The 21,715-nt window shown below is 43.8% G+C and overlaps 1 protein-coding gene across 1 annotated transcript; it reads right to left on the bottom strand.

The window, feature by feature from the left end:
- Positions 1-2,150: 2,150 nt before the first annotated feature.
- Positions 2,151-8,473, bottom strand: NDUFA6 (NADH:ubiquinone oxidoreductase subunit A6). The gene is made up of 3 exons (XM_084640060.1): positions 8,294-8,473; positions 5,643-5,758; positions 2,151-2,350 (listed from the first exon to the last, which is right to left on the bottom strand). The coding sequence occupies exons 1-3, from the start codon at positions 8,430-8,432 to the stop codon at positions 2,219-2,221; spliced, it is 387 nt and encodes a 128-aa protein (XP_084496186.1). The 5' UTR covers positions 8,433-8,473; the 3' UTR covers positions 2,151-2,218.
- Positions 8,474-21,715: the final 13,242 nt, after the last annotated feature.

Consider the following 21,715-nt stretch of genomic DNA (forward strand, 5'->3'; position numbering starts at 1 on the left):
CTTCTAGATCAGAGTATTTCAGCATGCTTGATTTTGTGCTGTACTCAAAAGACTCCTGGAAGTCTACAGGTGATTCAAAGTGCAGCTACTTAGGTCCTAGCAGATACAAACATACCACTCCAACAGCTACAGTGGATTACTATTTTCTACTTGGTGGACCCAATGCCTTTGCAATATGACCTATAAAGGGTTTTTACTACTCAAGAGACCGCTTTCTCTTCCTTTGATCTACCAAAGTTAGCTAAGACAGTTCAGCTAGTAATTCCTGATTTAAACAGAAAGTTGCTGGTAGTAGATTGTGTTTACAGGGAGAGACTTGGCCTCTGCCAGGCACTTCCCTAGGTGCTCCACCACAGCTTGAGTTTGACCTTTTAGTAACAGTGCTGACCACCCATCTCTCTTCAGGCACTTGCCTATTGTGGTGGGAAAGTAGCAGCAGCATTGGCTATTTTTAAGATTCTCTTTTTAAAGGAGGGCAGATTTGTATGTTAAATGTTTATAATTTTAATATTTAATTTCCCCAGCAGCACCTGTCCCTCAGCCTGTGAGGCTGAGCAGAGAACGTCAAAGGGAGAAGGCAGCTATTAATTCAGAGAAGGGATAAGTGATGTGAGGAAAGTGGGGGTAGAGAAAGTTGCATAACCCAGATTCTGCTGCTCCCCAGTGCAAGAGTGCTTATGTGACCAGGTAAAGTGTGGGTGCTTTCCTGATAGTTATCCTGCTTTTGTGTAGTGACCCCAATTCACATATCTAGGCCTGTAAGCTATGCAGAAGCTTGCACACCCAAGTTTCTCTACACCCTCCCACTGTGTTTTGCCAGGCTTGTAGGACCACTGACAGACAACCTCCACCCCAAGCAGACAGACTTCTGCATGAAATGGGGAGCCACAACTCTGCAAGGGCACGGGAAAATTACTGGTGGCAGAAGACCCCTTCTATCCCATAAGAAGGTGCCACTATCTTTAATATCAAGAATATACTGAAAACAGTAATTGTGAAGCTATTTTAATTCTAGTATTACAAAGAGCACTGAAAGGGCCAATTTCAAATTTTAGCTGAAGGTAAGTTTGTTTGGAGTGTTTTTTAAACAATTTACATGCTACTGAAAAATCTTTCCTTGATGCACAGCCAACAGTGGGGCTTTATTTCACTTTTCCCCCAACAAAACAGAGACTGGCTGTACCACAGAGCTAGTTACCTCATGACGGAGCGCTATCTGTGGCAAAGTATCTGTACTATGCTAGAATCTTCAATGGTCTTTGAAGTCTCAGACCAGTATTCAAAAAGGGTTCCTCTTGCCCTGATCTTAGTGGGAATGTAGACAGGACTACAGCCAAAGCATGTGAGAAGGGTTAGCCTACATAATCAATGCTTGGGAGAATATTCATAAATGAAGATCTTAGAAAAGGAGCTGTTTTGCTACCATTAGATTGGCTTCAGAGTGCTGAATAAATATTAATTCTATGCCACCACAACATTCACTCACAGCTGCAAGTGGACTAGCTCAGGCACCAAAGAATGCGTTTGAGAAATTCCCTCAAGAGTAATAGATAGTTATGGTAGCTACTGACAGAGCTCTCAAAGAGTTTGATACACCAGCTTTAATAGGTTGTAGTCAATTGCATAGGCAAGTGTACAGTAACTGTTGCTGGGGAAAAAAGCAAGCAGACCAAGGCTGAGAGTTTGGGTTTGTTTTTTTAAGTTAGACTTCACTCAAGTAGCATATCCAGAATTATCAGCTAGGTAAAGTTAGCACATTTTTAGTTATGCTTGGACATACCAACTGATCAACAGCTGCCTCCAATACAGTAACCCTCAGCCCTACTATAGAATTTCAGTACTGGCCAATTTCATAAAGTTTTTCAACTCCTTCTGAGGTGGTTTGTACTTAATATCCTATGCCCACCATCAAGGACAGGCTTACTTCACTAAAGGCTGAATCTAATTGAAGTTCCCCAACCTACTTTAGCTCATTGTATACTTGGTTGCTTTCTCATGCTACATGATATTCCAGAGCAAGCACAATACTTTAAGAAGGGGACAGGAACAGAAGATAGGATCCTTGCTGCACACAACCCCTTGTATCAGTAAAATAGCATACACAGTGTTGAGATGGATACTTTCCTTATGAAGAATTTCAAGAACTGCTCTCCAATATACAGAGCTTTATTTGCAGTAAGACAGTGAAACACAGAATTAGTTTTTCAGTCAGTTTGTCTCAAGGGTCATGGCCCACATAGAACTTGGACAGAAAGTCCTTGGGTCGTGGGGTTTCTGTCTCATGGAAAAACCGCATGATGTGTGTCCGCTGCTTCCATACACGAGCAGTTTCCTGTAGTTCCATTTTCCCCTGCATTTATACAAAAAGCAAGCCAGGGTTCATAGATCAATTCCCAGTTAGGAGATCTTAAGTAGCTTAAGCAGATGAGAACAGAATGCATAGATGGTTTATTTCTACCTCTGCATTCAGAAGTTTGGGTTTTTTTTAACAAAACTCCACTGGTTAGTTCAATTATTCAGTCCTTTTAAAGTCTACTAACCTCACCCTTACAGTCTTTTAAATCTGTCCCCCTAACAAGTATACTCAACATTACCCTCCCCAGCATCACATCACTAATTTCCTCTGCCCCACCCCCAAACACCCAGAGCAAGTGACCCAGATCACTGGTTCTCTCCTTTCATGACCTGCATTCCTAGCTACCCACCTACTTTTCAAACATCCATGCCTCTACAGCCTGGCAGCAGGTGTCAAGCTGCACAGGAGAGAAAAGCCAAGACTCTTCTCCATAGAGGTATCATGACTTGCCCCATTTCCTCTGCCAGAAACCCATCCCTGGCCTAGCACCCCCTTCCAGACATGTAACAAGGCTGCAGGCACCTTTATTTTAGAATTCCTGTTCAATACCCAGATTCACCAGTGAGATTACTTAGCTTTATGTGAAAATTCTCTATTGACACCATGAAAATAAAACATTTGTATAAATGTATGAAACAAATCTGGGTCTAAAATGTCAATCAAATTCCAAAGCCAGAAAGACTGTTATGATCATTCATCTGACCTCCTTTAAATGTGTTACTACATGGTGTTGCTACAGGGCAGAGGTAAGATTGTTTGGGTGCCCAAACTGTGCATTTCCCTACCTTAACACGAGTGGTGCTCTTTTAAGTGCAACTTTAATTCCGGATTTCTGGGTTTATAATGGTTGGTTTGGGGATAATTTTTTTGCCCTTTAAAGTTACTAATACACACTCTTGACAAACACTGTTTGTCTGTCTTGGTACTTATATAGCACTACAGGTGAGCATGCAGTTCACAGTTTGAAGGAATCTCTTGGTAAAGCAATGCTACTGCAGAGTTCAGTTAGTCTTGCTTTGGCCACTTGTTCTGAAATGCTAAGGGGGGTGCTTGTGTGTTTTGGTAATTTTATTCCCCCTTTCACAGACAGGTCTAGAGCCCAAATTACATATCTAGCAAGTTTATCTAGGAAATCTTGACGCAGCTATGCCACCCACTTAAAAATCCAAAGCCATCGTTTACAGCAGAAGTATTTCTGTAATGTCTACTGTCTCCAACTGTGACTGAAAAAGACACAATAAGATGAAGGTCTGGGAAATGGGGTCACAAATTCTCCATCAACAGTAATTCTTCCATCACCTTTTATAAGCACAGACACAGGAATCCTTAAACACAACTGTTTCATCTGCTGGACAATTCCTGTTTACAAATGCAGAACAAGAGAAGTTTTATTAACTAAACTCCTCCTCTCTGGTGTTATGAGTAGGGGGGTGTCAACAAAATTAATCGCACTGTTAAACAATACTAGAATACCATTTAAATATTTTTGGATGTTTTCTACATTTTCAAATATATTGATTTCAATTACAACACAGAATACAAAGTGTACAGTGCTCACTTTATTTTTATTACAAATATTTGCACTATAAAAAAACAAAAGAAATAGTATTTTTCAATTCACCTACTACAAGTACTGTAGTGCAATCTCTTTATCATGAAAGTGCAACTTACAAATGTAGAATTATGTACAATAAAAACCTGCATTCAAAAATAAAACAATGTAAAACTTTAGAGCCCGCAAGTCCTTGTTCAGCCAATCGCTCAGACAAACAAGTTTGTTTACATTTGCAGGAGATAATGCTGCCTGCTTCTTGTTTACAATGTCACCTGAAAGTGAGAACAGGCATTTGCATAGCACTGTTGTAGCCAGCGCTGCAAGTATTTACATGCCAGATGCACTAAAGATTCATATGTCCCTTCATGCTTCAACCACTATTCCAGAGGACATGCGTCCATGCTGATGACAGGTTCTGCTCAATAACAATCCAAAGCCGTGCGGACCGATGCATGTTCATTTTCATCAGCTGAATCAGAAGCCACCAACAGAAGGTTGATTTTCTTTTTTGGTAGTATGGGTTCTATAGTTTCAGCATCAGAGTGTTACTCTTGTAAGATTTCTGAAAGCATGCTCCACGCCTCATCCCTCTCAGATTCTGGAAGACACTTCAGATTCTTAAATTTTGGGTTGAGTGCTGTAACTATCTTTAGAAATTTCACATTGGCATCCTCTTTGCATTTTGTCAAATTTATAGTGAAAGTGTTCTTAAAATGAACAATATGTGCTGGGTCATTATTTGAGACTGCTATAACATGAAATATATGGCAGAAAGCGGGTAAAACAGAGCAGGAGACATACAATTCTCCCCCAAGGAGTTCAGACACTAATTTAATTAACACTTTAAAAAAAAAAAAAAAGCATCATCAGCATGGAAGCATGTCCTCTGGAACAATGGCCAAAGCATGAAGAGGCATATGAATCTTTAGCACATCTGGCACGTAAATATCTTGTGATGCCAGCTACAACAGTACCATGTGACCGCCTGTTCTCACTTTCAGGTGACATTGTAATTAAGAAGTGGGCAGCATTATCTCCTGTGATTATAAAAACAAACCAACCTTGTTTCTCTTGGCGATTGGCTGAACAAGAAGTAGGACTGAGTGGACTTGTAGACTCTGAAGTTTTACATTGTTTTGTTTGAGTGCAGTTATGTAACAAAAAACCCTTCGTTTGTAACTTGCCCTTTCACAATAAAGCAATTGCACTACAGTACTTGTATGAGGTGAATTGAAAAATACTATTATCATTTTTACAGTGCAAATATTTGTAATAAAAATATAAAGTGAGCACTGTACACTTTGTATTCTGTGTTGTAATTGAAATAGATACATTTGAAAATGAAGAAAAACCATCCACAAATATCTAGTAATACCAATTGGTATTCTATTGTTTAACAGTGTGATTAATTCCAATTAACTCAAATAAATTAATCTTGGTTAAAAAAATTAATCACGTGAGTTAACTGCGATTGATTGACAGCCCTAGTTATGAGTCTATTATGAAGACCAACCTGCTTTATAAGAACAAGGAGGTCTCTTCTTCTCTAGGATCTGTGACTGAAATACATATCCTAACTATATTACTCTGATCTTAATGGACTCCAATATCTCAGCTTGTTCTACAGAACTTTGATAAGCAAAGAGCCACCCTCTCCCACTACTATTTATACATGCTAATCACACCACTTTGTGGATTTGAGAAAGTAAGTATGTTTGTTGTTTGTTTTACCTTTATAACCAGTATGTCAATCACTCTGGGGTCTGTGACATGGGCATTCCTCATGAACATCTCCCGCACCTTATCACGCCCCTGTTTCACCGAGATGTCCAACTGGTATAGTTGTACTAGACAAAGAGCAAAGAATATTCACAGAAGTCATCACCAATGTGCTAAAATTTTCCACCATAGAGTGTCTCAATTTTGTACGTATTGAACACTGCAAAGAAAAATTTGTTCTTTTATTTCTCAACTAGAAATTATTCTTCAGCTAGAAGTTATTAAAAATTGTAATCAGAAATTGATCAGCCCAGTTTTGCAGACTTAGGCAGTTATAATACACATTCTTACTTTGCAGAATTTATTGAATGAGCTTCACCCACTACTTGGCTAAGAGATCAAAGTTAGAAGAGAAGACATATGAGTCTTGATGCAGTCTTTCTTTCCTCCTCTCTAGGCCCCTTCCAGCCATTGGGACGGGATGCACCTTGAAAACTGTGCTAAAAAGTACTGAAAAAAATATATATATATCTCAAGATGACTTGCAGCATCACAAAATAAGTGGCAGAAGATCCAGTTACATATCGTCTCAATAATTCTTGTTCCCAGCTGATGGGATACATCATATCATACCAGAGATGGTAGGGGTACAGACAGTAAGGCTTATGATTTTCTACTGAATATCCAGTATTGTTCACTGAAGGAGACAGGATACCAGACAAGATGTCCCCACCGATTTATACAGTAGAGAAATTATTAAATTGGAGAAGATGGGGATTAATATGAGAACTGAAAAGTGGATAAGAAACTGGTTAAGGGGAAGACTACAACAGGTCATACTGAAAGGTGACCTGTCAGCTAGAGGGAGGCTACTAGTGGAGTTCCTCAGGGACTGGTCTTGGGACCAATCTTATTTAAGATTTTTATTAATGACCTTATCACAAAAAGGGGGAGTATGCGAATAAAGTTCGCAGATGATACAAAGTTGTGAGGTACAGCCAATATGGAGGAGGACCACAGAAGATCTGGATGACCTTTAAAATTAGAGTAATATAGAAATGGGATGAAATTTAATAGTGCAAAGTCATGCGTTTAGGTACTAACAACAAGTTTTACTATAAACTGGGGATTTAACAGCTGGAAATGACAGAGGAGGAGAACGACCTGGGTGTACTGTTTGCTCACAAGGTGACTATGAGCCACCAATGTCATGCCATCATGAAAAGAGTCCATGCAGTCCTAGGATGCATCAGGCAGAGTATTTCCAGTAGAGACAGGGAAGTGTTAGTACCATTATACAAAGCACGGGGTGAAACCTCATCTGGAATACTGTGTGCAGTTCTAATCTCCCATGTTTAAGAAAGATTAATTCAAACCGAAACAGGTGCAGAGAAGGGCTACTAGGATGATCAGAGGAATGGAAAACCTACCTTATGAGAGGAGACTCAAAGAGCTTGGCTTGTTTAGCCAAACTAAAAGAAAGCTGAGGGGAGATATGACTGCTCTCTATCAATAGATCAGAGGGATAAATAACTCTTCTCCTTCTTTGGTATTGAAGTTAAGTGCCAAAGTGGACACAAGAACAAATTGATATATACTGGCCATCAACAAATTTAGGCTTGAAATTAGGCAAAGGTTTTTAGCCATCAGAGCAGTGAAGTTTTGGAACAGGCTTCCAAGTGGAGAAGTGGGGGCAAAAAAACCTAACTAGTTTCAAGACAGAGCTCAATAAGTTTATGGAGGGAGTGGTATGATGAGACTGCCTACAATAGCATGTAGTTTATCTGTGACAGCTAGCAGCAAATATCTCCAAAAGCCAGTGATGGGACACTAGATGGGGAGGGTTCAGAATTAGTACAGAAAATTCTTTCCCAGCTGGGTGAGGTTCTGTGGCCTGCAACATGCTGGAGATCAGATTAGAGTCTAATCATCATGGTCCCGCCTGACTTTAAAGTCTAGGAGCCATTCACATTAAGTAAAAGAAGTCCAGGGTCCTGATGCATGATTGGACAGAAGTGCCTGATTTAAAAAAAACAGTACACTTTGTAACTTGTGCCAATGGTACATGCACCTTATTGGATACTCTCCCTGCTGCTGAACGGGGAAGGCAGCCCACACAACCAAAGTATTTAGTGTCGACAGCCATGAGGATTCAGTGGAAGACAAAGCCTGAAGAATAAATAATCTCTTTAGAGCCACCCCTACCCCCATCCCCATTTGAATGGGGAAGTGCTACATAAAGAAAAGGGACTATCGCTGTCCCAGTTTTACAAATGGGGAAACGGAGGCAGAGTGACATGGCCAAGGTCACACAGCAGGCCACTGGCAGCGCTAGCAACAGAGCCCAGGTGGCCTGAGTGAGCCCCAGCCCAGCACCCAAGACACTGCAAGGCTCAGTGGCAAGCAGGCACCAGGGCAGAGCCGCGGGGAGTCCTGCCCAGCGCGGGGTCTCCAAGAGCGGGAGGGGAGAGATGGGCAGAGTCCCCCTCCCCGCACTGGAGCCCCAAGGTCAGCCCCGCCCCGCCGCCTGGCAGGAAAGCGGAGAAGCCCGCAGCGCCCCCGAGGCGCTGCCACCGGGAAGGGGGCCGGGGCCTCCCCCGCAGCGCCCCGGCGGAAGCCCAGGAGCCCGCACGGTCCCGCAACGAAGCCGCCGCCGGCCTCACCGGCATTGGGCACCTCCCGGTACCAGGCGCGGTACAGCTCCCGCACCCGCCGCTTCGCCTCGCCCAGGTCCCGGCTGAAGATCGGCTTCACCGCCGCGCCCGCCGCCTTCGCCACCTTCCCCGGCCCGGCCGCCGCCATCTTGCCGTCGGAGCGGCGACCACGCCCCTTGCTCCGGGCACGGGGCGGGGTCTTATCGACCCTGGCGTCTGATTGGTTTGTGAAGCTATCGTTCTCCGCCCCCCGGCAGCGCCCACCCACGCCGGCAAACCATTGGGTGAAGGCCGAGGTCCTGATCCCTGATTGGACCTAAGTGGCTGATAATCGTCCTCGGGCTGCCCGTTGCCCGGGTTACCCTAGCTGCAGGCAGGCCCTGAAGAGGGGCTAGAGCAGGTTTGTTTCCCGCTTCCGTGGCTGGGGCCGGGGGTGAAGAGCTGTGGGGTCCCGAGGAGCTGGCCAGGCCTCCTGCTCTGCCCGCCCCCGCCAGGCCTGACCATGCCGCCGGCCCTAGCAGCAGGCTCCAGGGGAGGTGCCCGGGCTCCAGCTGGGTTTGGGCTCTGCGCTGTGGTTTCCCTAGGAATTGAAATTAGGGGGGTGTTCAACGTTACAGAGGTGTATGTCAGGGCCGTTGAGGGGTAAGACTGTGAGGGTGAACGTGGGCTGTATGGCACCATAGTAAAAACTGAAAAATGCGTCATGACCATTTTATTAGATTTAACTCCTGTTTTAAAATCATCACACAAACTAAAGTTGGCTACTCAAGCCTTCTATGAAGCACTATGTCTACATCCTTCTTGGTTTCTTGTTATAACTTTGCACGACTCTGTTAATGAACTTCTTGAATGCAATGCGTTCATCTTTGGTGGCTTCTCGTGTGTCCGATACTTCCATTCCTTCAATTAATATGCTCATTAGTTCATTCGCATGATCAGGCAGAAGGTGACTTCTTTCAAAACACGAAATTCTATTCAATGATGGAAAAACAATGCTCAACTATAGCTGTTGTGACTGGGAATAGCAAGAGATGAATTCCTACTTCTTTCATCCCAGGAAACAGAACACAAAGAATGATAAAAGAAGAAGTTGAAGTCAAATCTTCATTCATTCGTCGTATGATATTCCACTCTGCGTTCAAATTCTCTATTCTGTTCTGATCCCATGGCAGCCCCATTGCTGGTAGTGCCTCACTCCACTCAATTGTCGGTGTTTTATAGGACATGCATCTGTAAAAGCTACATAGAGGTTGAGTAGAATCTAGAAGTCGCTGTTGTAGATTTTTAAGAATCAAGTCTGTGTACTTTTTCAGTTGTCTTAACAAACACTTCTTGTCCTCTTCACTTAAGGATTCAATATAAATGCCTTCATTAGTCAACTTCTGGACTGAAGTCTTTGCTTCTTCCAGTACTTTTTCAATGGATGGCTCTCTGATTGATCCAAATGTAGCTTCTATTGCTAGACAAAGATCTACTACTGTTGTAGCAGATGCCTGGATGGCATTGTTTAATGGCCCAAGTGGTTTCAACAGTAGACTTACAAGAGAGAGAATGGCAATAGTCTTCTCTGAACGTAGTAGCAAAAGTAATCCACTAGCCTCACTACTTAGATTCATCCCATCTTGGTAGATACATTCTAAAGCCAGTAATAATGGCTGGAGTAGTTTTAAGACAATAGCCAAGGATCGCTGATGAGAAAGCCAGAGGGTTTTCCCAGGTTGGACAAATTTGAACTTCAGTCCCAGTGTGTATTCTATATTTTCCAAGATATTCAGTCTTTCTGGATTCTTGCTGAAAAAAAGAATATAATGAAGACATTAAATTTATAGCTTTTTAAATGTCTTTTGAAGATTCTGCTGCTCATACTAGTGCTAGTTGGAGTAGGTGGCCTCTGCAGTGTGCATAGGAGAGATTAGGGTTACACTTTTCTCTGAGCAAAGCTTGTACTCCACCACGTCTTCCAGAGAAGTTTGCAGCTCCATCAAATGCAAAAACAGCCATCTGTTTGGGGTCCAATTGACAAGCATTTAACATCTTCTAAGATGTGGGTTGTCACAGATGCAGCCGATGTGTCTTCTATAACTTGAACATCTAGAAATGCATCTACTGGCCTACCCCTGACCTCAAGATAATGTACACAATAACTTAATACTTGATGTCCATTTGCATCGGTGCATTCATCAGCCATGTATGCAATTTTCTTGAATGTGGTGAGAGAGTTCTTCACTTTTTCAATTGTTGAGTCTTTCAGTGTTGCACCATATGCTTCTAGCCAGTCAGCTGAGTTTCCTGCAGAAAGATAGTGAGCATTTGCTAGTCTTGTTCGGAACCAGCGTTCAACTACAGGATGCAGATGGGCAGTTTGTGAAGTGAGAAGCCTTCCTGCCTTTCTCTGCAGGTAAATCCAAGGGGAGGAGCAGTTGGGAGAGGCCATCCCTGTAGAAATGAGGCACAGTGCATGAGAAATGACCCACTACTGTTATAGAAAGGTGAGTCTCCTCTAGAGGAAGGTGTCCCTCCCATCATGCGAGCAGCTTCAAGGGGAAGATCAGTGCAGTCTGTGCTGAGCTGGGTCTGTTCTACAGTGTCCTCATGGTACCACTATATGCAATCTCTACAAAATAACTCCCTCTCTCTATTTCTCCAGTGAAGAAATTCTGGCCTTGTAATGGTTTACTTAGGCCTTGAGAGCCTGAGCTGCTTGCACTAGGGGCCTATGTAAACTACTCAGCTCAATGGGAAGCAGTCCCGTACTCCATATTCTGCAGTAAACTGGGCAACCCTTACTCCTGGGGAATTCTGCACATCTGTGGTTGTGCAGAATTCTTCTCTCCTGCATAATTTGGTATTTTCCTGCATAAAATACATTTTGCCCAAGAAGTGCTGCAGTTCCACAGTTTGCCCACCGGAGGCCGATGTGGCACCAGAACAGTCAGCTGCAGCATTCCCCCAGGAGTAGAAGTTCATCACAGCACCCTGCCTGTGGAGCCAGGTTTGGACAGAGTAGGGCACACAGGGCTGCTGGGCGGGCCACAGACTGGGGTTCAGCATGGATAGTGGAGGTACAAACTGGGACATGGGCTCAGGAGCTAGTGGGGTGACAACATTGAGCCGGGGGTGGGGGAGGAGTGCTGCAGAGACCCATGGGGATGGGGAGTGTGGGGACAGGGGCAGATGTTCCTGACTGAATGGGAGAGGCTTGGGATCAGCCAGGGTCTGCATGTGGGAGGCTTCCCAACTCCCTAATAATCCCCCCTGCCCCCCCCGAAAGAAACCCTTCTCCCACCCACACCCAACACCCTTCAGGTTCACTCCCTAGGCTCCTTCCCTCTCTTTCAGCTCCTCCATTATCCCTGACTCCCCCAAGCCTTTGCACTGCTGACAGGTGCAGGAAATATAGTTCTGTATTGTAATTTAAATGAAGTACTCAAAGTTCTGCATTAATATGCCTAGAAAGGAATCTGTCAAAAAAAAATTACCAGAATCTTTTTTTGTCTGTATTGTTACAGACATACTCGCTGACAGATATTTTGAAATAAATTACCAAAATAAGTGAAACTTGCATGATTATATTCTGTTACTTTGACAAATAAAATATGTAGAATTTTGCAGAAAATATTGTGTGCAGAATTTAATTTTTTGGTGCAGAATTCCTCCAGGAGTAAACCCTCACCTTAAATAATGCATTGCTTATCTTCTACCATTGTCATTATTTAAGTAGAAAATAAACTTGTTACAAATCAATTCCGGTTGCTTATGTAACAAACCCAGATCCCTGAGGAAAACAGAACTGCCAGGTTAAGGAGGACCTCCCTCCCTTATCCCTATACACCCATTCGTCACATTAGCCTCTGTTCTTCATGAGCATGCTGCATCTCCCCAGAGAAATTACTTCATACTCCAATAGACACAGGGACATACTGAATGCAATACATTAATCTTCTGCACTATGATGGAAAACCTTAACTACAAGCCCAGGAATCTGTTCAGAAACAATATGCACGCAGGTGAGGTGTGTGTTATTGGGAAAAGGATGAGGTCAGAGTTAAGGCTTTCTGTTAAACCATGATCAAAATTGCTGTGTCCCACATGCTTCTTTATCTGTTGCAAGGCCCCCTGATCAAAGGAAGGCGTTTGTTACTGGAGGCTCTGGGACCACTGCAATGGGGTACATGGATTAGTAGGGGATAAAGGAGAGAGGGATGTTCCCAGTCTCCCATATGCTTCCCAACTCACCAGAGAGATGGGAAGAGGGAAATACTGATTCTCTGATACACACCAAAGGAGGCCAGCCGTGGCTGGTGGAGGGGCTGTAGGGTTTGTCCTAATCACTCTGGTCACCACATCAACAGCAGTGGGAGGCCTGAACTGGTGGGGCACTGCCTCTGCCAGGCTTGTACGAGTGCAGCTTAGGAGTTCCAGCAGTGTGAACCATGAGGGCTTAGACAGGAGGGTCTATGCAAGGAGCAGTATTATAGCTTTTCCACAGAACCTTTCCCAGTGAGCAGATCACCTCCAAAAATCCATGAACATTTAGCAGGGTGGTTGGTGCTTTCTAGGTTTGTTTCAATGCAGCCAACTGTTTCAGTGGCAGAGAGGGGTTGAGGTCCCATCAAAGGAAAAAAAAGTATCACAAACTTAGGCAGCTTCTAATGCATTTCTAGGATACTCTGCAGTACTGGGGGGTTCTCTGTGTGTCTGGGTACTAAGCTGAGCTAGGTATTGGCTCAGCGGGTACATCTACACTTCAGACTGGGGGTGTATGTTCCAGGTTGGGGACACATACCTACGCTAACTCGGTGATAACATGTAGGAGCGTAGCCACTGCAGCATGAGCAATGGGCGGGGCTGGCCGCAATGAGGATGATCCCGTCGAAGATGGTAGGTACCTGCTCAGGTGGCTAGCCCCTCCCACTACTTGCACCCCCATGGCTACACTTCTCTTTTTAGCACACTAGCTAGCTCAGAGTTAGTGGAGGCACGTCTCCTTGAGCTGGAGATTACACCTACCGAAGTGTGGACGTATCCTTGGTTAAAAGCCACTTTTGTTTTTCATTTTATGATTTTATTTTAGTCTGTAAACAGGTAATTGAGCAACCATCTTCCATTTGTGCCAAACTGCAGTGCAATCAGTGTCTCCCCTGCACCCTTTGTCAGTGCCTGCCTTTCACTCTTTCTGGAGGAGCAGTTCCCAAAGCGTAGCTCACAACCCCAAATGGGGCCGTGCCATCAGCACATGGGATCGTGGCAATCCTTTGTGCGCAGAGAATGCCATTTTGCTCTGTACAGCATGACCTCACATGCACCATATGTAGGAGGTCACACTGGGTGGAGGACACCATTTTGTAGAGCAAAATGGCGTTCTCCAGAAGGGGTGAGCTCACACTTATGGTGTGTCTGAGATCGTGCTATGCAGAGGACACTATTTGGCTCCTCCATGTAGTCTGGGGTTCCGGCAGAAAATATTTCATTAAAATGGGGTCATGCCAGCAAAAAAATTGGGACCTGCTGGTCTAAAGCCTCACATAATTCAAGAATGGACTTTTGTTAGCTAGCTCAGTATTTGTACCTTAGCAGCACAAAGAACAACACCTCTACCTTTCCTATTTGCTCAACAGCCACACTAGATAATAGTGTTGCCCCTTTCCAACCTGAATGGCTACTTGAAACTACAGTAAAGAATAAAATTGTCAGACACATAAATGAACATAATTTGTTGGGGAAGAGTCAACATGGTTTTTGTAAAGGGAAGTCATGCCTCACCAAGCTACTAGAAGTCTTTGAGGGGGTCAACAAGCACGTGGACAAGGTCCCTCACCAAAGGCTGTCATGGAATAAGAGGGAAGGTTCTCTCATGGATTAGTAACTGGTTAAAAGATAGGGAACAAAGGGTAGGAATAAATGGTCAGTTTTCAGAATGGAGAGAGGTAAATAATGGTGTCCCCAAGGGGTCTGTTCTGGGACCGGTCCTATTTAACATATTCAAAATTATCTGGAAAAAGGGGTAAACAGTGCTGTGGCAAAATTTACAGATGATACAAAACTACTCAAGATAGTTAAGTCCCAGGCAGACTGCGAAGATCTACAAAACGATCTCTCAGAACTGGGTGGCTGGGCAACAAAATGGCAGATGAAATTCAATGTCGATAAATGTAAACTAATGCACATTGGAAAACATGATCCCAACCATACATATAAAATGATGGTGTCTGAATTAGCTGTTACTACTCAGAAAAGATCTTGGATAGTTCTCTGAAAACATCCACTCAATGTGCAGCGGCAGTCAAAAAGGTGAACAGAATGTTGGGAATCATTAAGAAGGGGATAGATAAAAAGACAGAAAATATCATATTGCTTCTATATAAGTCGACAGAATGCCCCAACTTGAGTACTGGGTGCAGATGTGGTCGCCCCATCTCAAAAAAGATATATTGGGATTGGAGAAGGTTCAGAAAAGGGCCAGAAAAATTATTAGGGTTATGGAACGGCTTCCATCTGAGGAGAGATTAATAAGACTAGGACTTTTCAGCTTGGAAAAGAGGCGACTAAGGGGTGATATGTTTGAGGTCTATAAAATCATGACTGGTGTAGAGAAAGTAAATAAGGAAGTGTTGTTAACTACTTCTCATAACACAAGAACAGGAGTCACCAAATGAAATTAATAGGCAGAGGATGTTGTGATGTCCAAGACCATAACAGGATTAAAAAAAAACCAGATAAATTCATGGAGAATAGGTCTATCAATGGCTATTAGCCAGGATAGGCAGGGATGGTATCCCTAGCCTCTGTTTGCCAGAAGCTGGGAATGGGTGCCAGGGAATGGATCACTTGATGATTATCTGTTCTGTTCATTCCCTCTGGGGCACCTGGCATTGGCCACTGTTGGAAGACAGGATACTGGGCTAGATGAACCTTTGGTCTCACCCACTATGGCCGTTCTTATGTTCGTCAAATTTCAGGGCTCTGGGGACATTCCAGTTGGAAGTAGAAATTGATGGAGTTCGGAAATTTGTTTGATGCAGTCTTCTTTATTTATAAGGAACATACAAAGTCCTGCTCCTCTGAACTCAGGAGGAACCAGTAACAAAAGGAGCAGTTTCTTAGCTTATGGCCCAAAGCCTCTTTTGCCAACAGACCAAAAGCTTTTTTCTAGGGTCTCACTATGGTCACAGGCTACTACTACTTGTCCTTCTTGCTTTTTTCACTGCCTGTCTCTGTTTTTTTCTGTTCTCAGTTTCTGTATGTTCTCTCACAGACTCACAACCCCCTTCCATTCCCCCCGCCCCCCGACAACCTGGTTACAATACCAAGTGGAACTCCGTACCCACCTGATGCTAGTTTCTGGGTGGATTCTATTCGGCCTTGTATTAGGTGTGGCCCCTTAAGTATTTCTTACAACTTTCGTAAGTGACAGGCATGTTCACACATCAGTTTGAATGAGGTTTTGAGTCAACCCATAACAAGGTGTGACCGGGGTACCAGGAGTGGGAAGGCATGCTGACATTGCTCAATTAGGGCAAACTGCAAAGAATGGGGCAGACAATCCCCAACAGTGGTGGTTTTTGTAATACTTAGATTCACCAAGCCAGTAACAAAACAGCTTCTACAATACAATACCTTACTGATTACTCAGAAACCAAAATACAGTTCCCTGAAAGCAACCCACCCTTGAGCTCCCACCCAGACACCCAAGTCAGATATGATGAGGATTACTGAATATCTTGTTCATCATGTAAAAAGTTTACCAATCCCAAAGGATCGGACACATTGCCCATCAGGTTAATGAATATCTCAGATCTTACCCAAATACACACTTACAGCCCATTCTTATTAACAAAACTAAGATTTATTAAAAAAGAAAAAAGAGAGAGAGTATTGGTTAAAAGATCATTATACATACAGATATGAACAAAGTGCTTAGGTCAGTTTCATAGTAGAGTGGGTGAGCTCTAGAATTTCAGAGAGTCCTTTCCAGAATCAGTTTTTCAGGTTCTTGTCCAAAGTCCAATATCCAAGATCAGGGTGATCCAGAATGGAGCTGGAGACCTCAGTCTTGTGACTCAAACTTCCCCTGATGAAGGTTAAGCAGATCTGAGATAAGAGGCTCAGGGCCCTAGAGTTCTTTTTATAGTTGTCCAGCAGCCTCTTGACAGCGTGCAGTCCTTGGGTGACCAGTAGTGGTCTTGAAGTAACCTCCTATTTCCTAAGCACCATTGCTAATTAGTTACATGAATTAATGTAAGGCAACTGCCCATTTCCTGCCATTTACAGGAAGTTTACTGCATACTTCAAAGAGAAATGAAGACAGTGCTATTACTACATTGACAGTTCATCTAAATGTTAACATCTCCTTTTGATCTCTGACTTAACAGAATACAGCGATAGACAGGAGTCCTTCGGTTACATTGTCAACCTCTAACAATAAATATCTAAACCAGAGGTGGGCAAACTACGGCCCGCGGGCTACATCCGGCCCGCAGGACTGTCCTGCCCGGCCCCTGAGCTCCTGGCCCAGGAGGCTCGTCCCCGGCCTCTCCCACACTACTCCCTCAGCCACGCAGTGACGCTGCCATGTGGGCAGTGGGGCTGCGAGCTCCTGCTGCTCTGAGTGGCATGTAAAGGGGGCGGCAGCGCGCGTGGTGGTGGTGGGGTTGGGTAGAGGGTCCCGGGGCGCAGTCAGGGCTGGGACTGTCTCTTACTGTGTATCTGTACAATGCCTAGCACAAAGAGACCTCCAGGTACTATCCTAATACAAACAATAAACCACAGGAATAATTACCACATTTAAAGTAAAACTTAGACGCAAAAAAAACGATTGTTTTTTGTGGCTGCACAAAAACTTACCAAGGATGGTTGGTGCTTTCAGCTGGAAAGAGAATTTAGGTTTTACCCTGCAAAAAAAATAAAGACAATGTAAAAACCCGCAACTTTTTTGGGCAGGAGGAGTGGTTTCCCTCACCCCTTTAAATTGTGTGTTTCCATCTGGGAGTCTTAAGGCTCCCTCTGTCCATCCCTACTCTTTTGGGTATTCCCCCGTTGCAGCTGACATTTGCCTGTCATGGATGAGACAGGATTCCCTTTGAACTCCATTAAGACTAGTCCTTCATTAGGGTGCTACTGACTAATGCAGAGGACTTCCTGCCCAACGAATGGAACGCATTGCCTCCAATGCAGTAACATTTACCAGCATACAGTCACATTTCTAACTAGATGTAACGGGGTCAGCACCCACCTCTCATGAGTGTCCCCTTTTCTCTGGCTGATATGCCTGCGATCCCAGGGTTTTTTCGGGGTGGCACCTGCCTCTCATGAGCACCCCCCGTCCCCAGCCGATGGTTCTTCAGTGGGTCTTCAGCGACTCAGCCCTCTGGCCGAGCCACATACACTGTCTCCCCTTCTGGGGTTTAAAGTCCAAGTTCTTAGCTCAGCCCTGGTATGGGGTCGTAGCTCTAAGGTTTCTCCCAGAGGCACTGCCTTCTTCAGCCACCCAGCCAGGGCCCATCTCAGTACCCACAGCTGCTGGTGTTTCAGCAGCCCAGGGGCTCAGTCTTCAACCAGACCAGCGGGACCCATCTCGGTACCCTTGCTGGCCTGGCCAGGTTCTGTGCTCAGTCCCCCTGGGCTTCAGGCTGCCCACACTAACTTTCCGCTGGTCCTGCTGCTCTTCCCACCAGCCAGGCACCTGGTCATCAGCAGCCTTCCCTGGGCTTCAGTCCTGTCTGCAGTGAGCTCTCCACAGTAAGCTGTCTGCGGTACTGCTGCTTTTCCAGCCAGTCACCCAGTCTTCACTCCTCGAGCTCCAGCCAGCAACTGACTTCTCTGCTCTAGTGCTTGTCTTATATAGGGCCGTTCTGGCCCCAGATTAGCTGCTTCATCATCCCTCTGATTTGTTGTTTCTCTGCAGCCACTCTAGGCTGCCTGGAGGACTTCTCACTGCTGTATTCTGGGGCAGGGTGATGCAGGCTGCAAGGCCTCCAGCAGGGGACCTCCAGACCTAGTCCACCCTGCCACTCTAGGGCTGTCAATTAATCACAGTTAATGCATGAGTTTATCGCAAAACAAATTGACTAGATTAAAAAAATAGTTGCAATTAATCTCTGTTTTAATTGACTGTTAAATAGTAATAGAACACCAATTTAAATTTATTATAGATATTTTGGATGCTTTTCTACATTTTCAAATATATTGATTTCAATTACAACACAGAATACAAAGTGTACAGTGCTCACTTTATATTTATTTTTATTACAAATATTTGCACTGTAAAAAAGATAAACAAAAGAAGTAGTATTTTTCAATTCACCTCATACAAGTCCACTCAATCCTACTTCTTGTTCAGCCAATCGCTCAGACAATCAAGTTTGTTTACATTTATGGGAGATAATGCTGCCCGCTTCTTATTTACAATGTCACCTGAAAGTGGGAACAGGTATTTGCATAGCACTGTTTTAGCAGGTATTGCAAGGTATTTACATAAGAACCTAAGAATGACCATACTGGCTCAGACCAAAGGTCCATTTAGCCCAGTATCCAGCCATCCGACAGTGGCCAATGTCAAGTGCCCCAGAGGGAATGAACAGAACAGGTACTCATCAAGTGATCCATCCCCTGTCGCCCATTCCCAGCTTCTGGCAAAAATGGCAGATATGCTAAACATTCATATGTCCCTTCATGCTTTGACTGGTAGGCTCTAAAGCAGTGGTGGGCAACCTGCAGCCCGTGGGCTGCATGTGGTCCATGAGGGTAAGCTGATTGCAGGCTGTGAGATATTTTGCTGACATTGACCATCTGCAGGCATGGCCCCCCGCAGCTCTCAGTGGCTACAGTTCACCGTTCCCGGCCAATGGAGGCTGCGGGAAGCATGACAACATAACCAAAGCTAGCACAGAAGCCAAAACTACTCAAGGTTATGGAGAAGAGTTTGCCTTTTGGGACTTTGCTTGCTCGAATTCTCTTGGAATATCACTGAATAGAGGCTGAGGAGAATGTAATGAGCTGGACACACAGCAAAAGCATTGCAGTCAGACTTTAGGTACACAAGGCACTTCAAGGTGGAAAGGTTTATTTGTTTATTTTATTTTTTGTTGTTTAAAGGCCCAGTTAGCATTCCAAGAACCACTGCTCAGCTCTGCCCATATCAGGCAACTGTAGCTTTCAGCTCAGGTTTTGTTACGGTACCAGGGGAATAAGTGATCTGACAGGCCCAGAAGAGTTCTTAACCACTGCGAAAGCAGTCCCAGCAATTAACCAAGAATGGACAATCTCTCTTTTTTCTGGAACTTGGGCTCCTTCTGTCCAAGGACTCTTACCCGACCTTGGCAAACATCAGTCTTCTTCAGGGCAACCCTGTACTCAGTCATTGTTCAGGCTTTGCCCAGATGGTTCCCACCAGGGTAATATGGGCTGCAAGTTCAAAACTCAGCCAGATTATACCCCTATGTCCCCAAACTATCTGAAGTTAATATGTAAATGTGGTGCTGCCTTACTCAGTCCATGCCTCTTGCTCTCCAGCAGATAACAGCAGAGAGCTGACTCTGTTTCCTTCCTTCTTTCCTAGGCTTCAGGCCACAGGGTTGACTGTACTGACTGACTTCTCTGAGGATTTACAAGTCAAATTGTTAATTAGTTAGCATTACAATCAAAGAAAAAGTGAGCTTTTAAGAAATGCAGCACTTGGCTCACCTTTTCTTTGATGGAACGATCCTGATAATAGAGTAAGACAGACATTTCTATGTAGTTAAACCTCCTAGAAAACACATGCAAAAAATGATTTTAAATTAAAAGGAACAGTACCAAAAGTAAAATCCCTGCAATCTGCATGGAAACTTTTTAAAGACACCATAATAGAGGCTCAATTTAAATGTATACGCGAATTTAAAAGACATAGTAAGAGAACCAAAAAAGAGCCACCGTGGTTAAACAACAAATAAAACGAAGCAGTGAGAGGCAAAAAGGCATCCTTTAAAAAGTGGAAGATAAATCCTAATGAGGAAAATAGAGAAGAGCATAAACTCTGGCAAATGAAGTGTAAAAATATAATTAGAAAGACCAAAAAAGAATGTGAAGAACAGCTAGCCAAAGACTCCAAAAGTAATAGCAAAACTTTTTTTAAATACATCAGAAGCAGGAAGCCTGCTAAACAACCAGTGGGGCCACTGGACGATTAAGATGCTAAAGGAGCACTCAAAGACGATAAGGCCATTGCGGACAAGCTAAATGAATTCTTTACATCAGTCTTCACTGTTGAGGAAGTGAAGGAGATTCCCAAACTTGAGACATTCTTTTTGGGTGACAGATCTAAGAAACTGTCCAAAGTGAGGTGTCATTAGAGGAGCTTTTGGAACAAATTGATAAACTAAACATAATAAGTCTCCAGGACCTGATGGTATTCACCCAAGAGTTCTGAAGAAACTCAAGTGTGAAATTGCAGGACTACTAACTGTCATCTGGAACCTATCATTTAAATCAGCTTCGGTACCAATGATTGGAGGATAGCTAATGTGACAGCAATTTTTAAAAAGGGCTCCAGAGGTGACCCTGGCAACTACAGGCCAGTAAGCCTCACTTCAGTACCAGGCAAATTGGTTGAAACTATCATAAAGAACAAAATTGTCAGACACATAGATGAACATAATTTGTTGGGAAAAGTAAACATGGTTTTTCTAAAGGGAAATCATGCCTCACCAATCTACGAGAATTCTTTGAGGGGGTCAACAAGCGTGTGGACCAGGGGATCCAGTGGATATAGTGTACTTAGATTTTCAGAAAGCCTTTGACAAGGTCCCTCACCAAAGGCTCTTAAGCAAAATAAGCAGTCATAGGATAAGAGGGAAGGTCCTCTCATGGATTGGTAACTGGTTAAAACATAGGAAACAATGGGTAGGTACAAATGGTCAGTTTTCAGAATGGAGAGAGGTAAATAATGGTGTCCCCAAGGGGTCTGTTCTGGGACCGGTCCTATTTAACATATTCAAAATTATCTGGAAAAAGGGGTAAACAGTGCTGTGGCAAAATTTACAGATGATACAAAACTACTCAAGATAGTTAAGTCCCAGGCAGACTGCGAAGATCTACAAAACGATCTCTCAGAACTGGGTGACTGGGCAACAAAATGGCAGATGAAATTCAATGTCGATAAATGTAAACTAATGCACATTGGAAAACATGATCCCAACCATACATATAAAATGATGGTGTCTGAATTAGCTGTTACTACTCAGAAAAGATCTTGGAGCCATTGTGGATAGTTCTCTGAAAACATCCACTCAATGTGCAGCGGCAGTCAAAAAGGTGAACAGAATGTTGGGAATCATTAAGAAGGGGATAGATAAAAAGACAGAAAATATCATATTGCTTCTATATAAGTCGACAGAATGCCCCATCTTGAGTACTGGGTGCAGATGTGGTCGCCCCATCTCAAAAAAGATATAT

This window comes from Lepidochelys olivacea (assembly GCF_965140295.1).
Source record: "Lepidochelys olivacea isolate rLepOli2 genome assembly, chromosome: 1".
NCBI lineage: Eukaryota > Metazoa > Chordata > Testudines > Cheloniidae > Lepidochelys > Lepidochelys olivacea.

Coding starts and splice junctions, on each gene's coding strand:
- NDUFA6 (XM_084640060.1), bottom strand. CDS start 8,432: ATGGCGGCGGCCGGGCCGGGGAAGGTGGCGAAGGCGGCGGGCGCGGCG. Junction 5,759..8,293: donor CCGGGAGGTGCCCAATGCCG/GTGAGGCCGGCG, acceptor CTCTTTGTCTAG/TACAACTATACCAGTTGGAC. Junction 2,351..5,642: donor TTGACATACTGGTTATAAAG/GTAAAACAAACA, acceptor GTATAAATGCAG/GGGAAAATGGAACTACAGGA.